The sequence below is a fragment of the Dipodomys ordii genome, unplaced genomic scaffold, assembly GCF_000151885.1.
Source record: "Dipodomys ordii isolate 6190 unplaced genomic scaffold, Dord_2.0 Scaffold6, whole genome shotgun sequence".
NCBI lineage: Eukaryota > Metazoa > Chordata > Mammalia > Rodentia > Heteromyidae > Dipodomys > Dipodomys ordii.
The window spans coordinates 15,394,695-15,399,581 of record NW_012267222.1 but is presented as its reverse complement, the minus strand read 5'-3'; the positions used below and the strand labels follow the sequence as shown (position 1 = coordinate 15,399,581).

Here is a 4,887-nt window from a genome sequence, read left to right as displayed (position 1 = left end):
CACTGTCCTCAGCTCTTCAGCTCTAGAGTAGTACTCTACCACTTGAGCCATAGCGCCACCTCCAGCCTTTTCTGCTTATGTGGTATTGAGGAATCAAACCCAGGGCCTCATGCATGCAAGGCAAGCACTCTACCACTGAGCCACCTTCACAGTCCCGCTTTGAGATTTTTCTGCTTCTCTGTCCAGTCCTATAATATAGTTGTAAATGTAGGGTAATATACATGTAAAATGTAGGTTGTAAATGAAGGCTGTTTTTGAGTCTATTTTCTTGAGCATGACTTAAGAAATTAACTTGTAGCTGGGCACTTTTGGGTCAAACCTGTAACCCTAACTACTCAGGAGGCTGAGATCTGAGGGTCGTGGTTGGGAGCCAGCCCAGGCAGGAAGGTCCATGAGACTTCTATCCCCAGTTAACCACATAAGGGTGGAGCTGAGTTGTGGCTCAAGTGGTAGAGTGTGCTAGCCTTGAGCACAGAAAGCTCAGGGACAGTGCCTAGGATCAGTCCAAAAAAAAAAGAAAAAAGAAAACATGTAGTTTGAGACCTTAAAAGCACCCTCCCCCTCTCCTCCTCCTCCTCCTCCTCCTCCTCTTCTTTTTCCTTTTCTCCTATGGTTCTTGTTAACAAGTACTGACTTTTAACTATCATTTCCTTTTTACCCTGTTTCCATCTTTCTTTGCAAGGCATAAAAACATGAGCCAGAAATTAGAAGTAGCTAGCTAAAAGGTTAATAAGCAAGACTGATCTTCAAATGCAGTACACTTTTCCATGGTAGAAAACACTGTTCTTTAAAAAAAAGTCTCAATTATTAAAAAAATTAATTGCAAATGGACAAAACTACAGTTGTATCTAAAGACATTGCTTTTTGATTCCAAAGTGATTCAAAGGAATCCATGAATTAGTGTGATGAGTCTTTTCCACTAGCACTCTCATCTCCCACTTTCACAAATAAACTTAGTATAACCAATAGTAGCATATATTGAGTTTGTTAAGTGTTTTATGATCTAATTATAAATAAAACAGTTGGTCAGAGAAGATGCCTTAGAGATCATGTGGTTTCTTCTCTACATGAATTTATTATTTTGTGCTGGAAAACAAGCCCAAGTTTTGCATATGCCAGGCAAGTGCTCTACTACTGAGTAACACTTCCAAGCCCAATACAAATGTTATTCTTGGAATTCTTAACAAATAATCTGTGAGCCTTTTCTTGGACACTTTCCTGGATTGCTTTATTTGTCTCACATGGGGTTGTTTGTAACAAGGTTCTTTCTGGGACCCTGTAAGGAAAAACAAGATTATCATGAATCTAGGAGATTTTAATTCTAGATTAAAAGGAAAATCTATGAAGAAATACAGATTGAACATTGACACAGAAATTTCATACCTAAGTATCATTATCTGTAGCTTGAGGACTCACTATTGTGATACCTCTAATACTTGTATGGCTCTTTATCTAGGCTGCTGTGATAGAGCATACATCCCAGGACAAATCCTCTGTCCCTCTTCCCAGCAACCATTCAACTCACCAAAGGGCTTAGTTCGATGTTTTGACTGTATAAGAAAGATGGCAATAATTGCTTAGGAATTGCCTCATCCCTTTCTGAGCTACTGTAGCCCTTTACATATTAACAAAGTATCTTTTAAATTTTTAAAATTTTTAGGTTTTTGACAACTATGCAGTCACGGTTATGATTGGTGGAGAGCCATATACTCTTGGACTTTTTGATACTGCAGGTAAAAACTTAAATTTCTTTTATAATGTTCTGATTTTTAACTGTAGTAGCTGCTGCTGGTGGTATGTCCTTTTGGTCATCTTGGGAAAATAGCATATTAGCAAATCTCTTACCTTTCTTAAAATTTAAATTATATTTGTATTATCTTTTTTTTTTTGCAGATGAGTGGGGGGGAAGTGCTGGTTCTGGGGCTTGAACTCAGGGCCAGGGCACTGTCCCTAAGCTTTTGTGCTCAAGGCTAGTGCTTTACTACTTGAACCATACCTCCACTTCCAGCTTCTTTTGGTAGTTAATTGGAGATGAGTCTTCTGCTGCTGGCTTTGAATCAGATCTCAGACTCCTGAGTAACTAGGGTATAGGCTCAAAACATTGGTGCCTGTCTTATTAGTTGTACAAGAAAAAAAAATAAAAAAAAGAATCAAAAAATAAAGTAGTTGTACAAAGGATTCTGATTTCCAGTAGCTACCTCAAATAGCTGGAGGTAGAGTTGTGGCTCATAGTGGTTGAATGCTAGCCTTGTGCACAAAAGCTAAAAGACAACACCACCCAGGACCTGAGTTTTAAGCCCTAAGACCAGAATAAAAACAAAAAACAAAAAAACTTAGAGGTATGGCTCAAGTGGTTGAGTGCTGTTATTACGAGCACAGGTTCGGACCTTATTGAGAATTGAACCATAGCTTTATATATCCTAGATAGTATGCTAGAAGAAACCTAAAAAGAGAAAATAATAGTTGAGAGACCCCCTCCACCCCTTCTATATCTGTCCTCTGGAGGCAATCTGTATGCAGAAAAGAACAATGTATGAATGGCTACTTGTGGTTGAAATTAACTTAAAAATTTTCAAATTGTAAAGCTCATTTTTGTAAGTCTTGGCATTTTTAATTGATACTTTAAAAAGTTGTACTGATGAATAATACAGTAAAGTTCATTCCTGTCAAGTATTAAATTTGATTAATTCCTTCACAATAATCAAGATAGATATCGTATTTTATAATCCTAAATGTTTTTTGTGCCTTTTTTGCAGTCAATCCTTTCCTCCCATGACCTGTCCCCAGACAATTACAGATCTGTTGGTTCTAGGATTGACCATGGCCTGCCCCCAGACAATTACAGATCTACTGGTTATAGGACTGCATCTGAATATTTTATGTTTGACTGTTTTTAAATACCATAATGTTTGCAAGATCCAACTTTGCTAGATGTGTCAACAGTTTTTTTTTTTTTTTATTGCTGAGCAGTATTCCATGAATACAGCAGAATTTGTTTATCCATTTGTAAGTTGATGGATACTTCATTCTCATCTTATGATTGCTATATATGACTTGCTTTCATGGTTTAGCTATTGTAAATAGTTATGAGCATTGGTATACAAATATCTCTTGGAATTTTGTTATTCAGTTCTTTTTGAATTGCTTGGATTTATTTTTTTTTTGAGTGCCAGTCCTGGGGCTTGAACTCAGGGCCTAAATGCTATCCTTAAGATTTTTTGCTCAAGGCTAGCATTCTATCACTTGAGCCACAGCTTCACTTCCAGTGTTTTGATGTTTTAATTGGAGATGAGAGTTTCATGGACTTCCCTGCCTGGCTTGGCTTTAAACCTTGATCCTCAGATCTCACTAGGATTACAGGTGTGAGCCACTGGCATCTGACATTTAATTTGTAGGTATTTGTTTTTATTTAGTACAGATGTGAGCCCAGATGTAGTAGCAAAACTTTTTTTGTGTATATGTGCCAGTCCTAGGGCTTCAGCTTGGGGCCTGGGCCATGTCTTTGAGCTTTTTTGCTTGAGGTTAGTGCTTTAAACACTTGAGCCACAGCTCTACTTCCAGCTTTTTTTTTTCTTTTTGGCCAGTCCTGGGGCTTCAACTCAGGGCCTGGGCTTACTTCCGGCCATTTTGGTAGTTAATTAGAGATAACAGTCTCTGGGGCTTTCCTGCCTGGGGTGGCTTCGAACCTCAATTTTCAGATCTCAGCCTTCTGAATAGCTAGGATTACAGGCATAAGCCACTGGCTGAACAACAATTTTCTTGACATAAGTAAAATTATCTGAGAGAAAATATTGTCCAAATAATACATAAGCCACATTCCCTTCCCTTGCCCCTCCCCACCCTCCCAAATCCTAGGGCTTGATCTCAGGGCCTGGGCACTATCCCTGAGCTTCTTTTGCTCAAGGCTAGTGCTCCACCACTTGAGCCACAGGGTCACTTGTGGCCTTTTCTGTTTATGTGTCACTGAGGAATTGAACCCCAGGGCTTCATGCATGCTAGGCAAACAGTCTTCCACTAAGCTGCATTCCTGGACCTAAGCCATTTTATTAGAGATACTGTTCTATGGCTAATGTTCAGTGTGCTGTTAAGCTGCTTAATCTGTCAGCTGACTTCATTTTAATGCTATGAAGATAGTAAGATGCAATTGATGATTTTTCTCTCTAACTTCATTTCTTAGGGCAAGAAGATTATGACAGATTACGACCACTGAGTTATCCACAAACGGATGTATTTCTAGTCTGTTTTTCAGTGGTTTCTCCGTCTTCATTTGAAAATGTGAAAGAAAAGGTAAATTGGTTAGATACTCTTCCTCTATAAAAGGTAGTCATAGAATTTCTTTTGGCCTGTTGTAAGTAGCGCTTTAGAACTTTGTACATTATTAACACAGGTGTGTTTTAAATACCTTTCCTTGTAGTGGGTGCCTGAGATTACTCACCACTGTCCAAAGACTCCTTTCCTGCTTGTTGGGACCCAAATTGATCTTAGAGATGACCCTTCCACTATTGAGAAACTTGCCAAGAACAAACAGAAGCCTATTACTCCAGAGACTGCTGAAAAGTTGGCACGTGATCTGAAGGCTGTCAAGTATGTGGAGTGTTCTGCACTTACACAGGTAAGAGTTGTGTGGAAGGAATGGTTCCATGTGGCTGAGTATTTCTAGGAACATTGGGATATGGACATTATTTCTTACAGTGGTCAGCAATACTTAAAGCTGCTCAGGAAGAATATGATCAGCTTCACATTGTAGATTATTTTGCCAGAGGTCTCTCTTTATGGAAACCACTGTTCTTTTCTAAAGCTCTCATGTTGATAAGTTCCCATGTTGTACTTTACTGAATGATTTGACATAGGCAAAGCCAAAAGCAAAACCCTTATGTAAGAGGTTCA

General features: G+C 38.8%; 1 protein-coding gene across 1 annotated transcript in view; it reads left to right on the top strand.

The window, feature by feature from the left end:
- Cdc42 (cell division cycle 42) overlaps positions 1-4,660 on the top strand; it is a 69,779-nt gene extending 65,119 nt beyond the window's left edge. Inside the window, exons 3-5 of the mRNA XM_013032496.1 lie at positions 1,661-1,733; positions 4,178-4,287; positions 4,415-4,660. Of these exons, the coding sequence (XP_012887950.1) occupies positions 1,661-1,733; positions 4,178-4,287; positions 4,415-4,660 (429 nt within the window). The remainder of the gene's footprint in view (positions 1-1,660; positions 1,734-4,177; positions 4,288-4,414) is intronic.
- Positions 4,661-4,887: the final 227 nt, after the last annotated feature.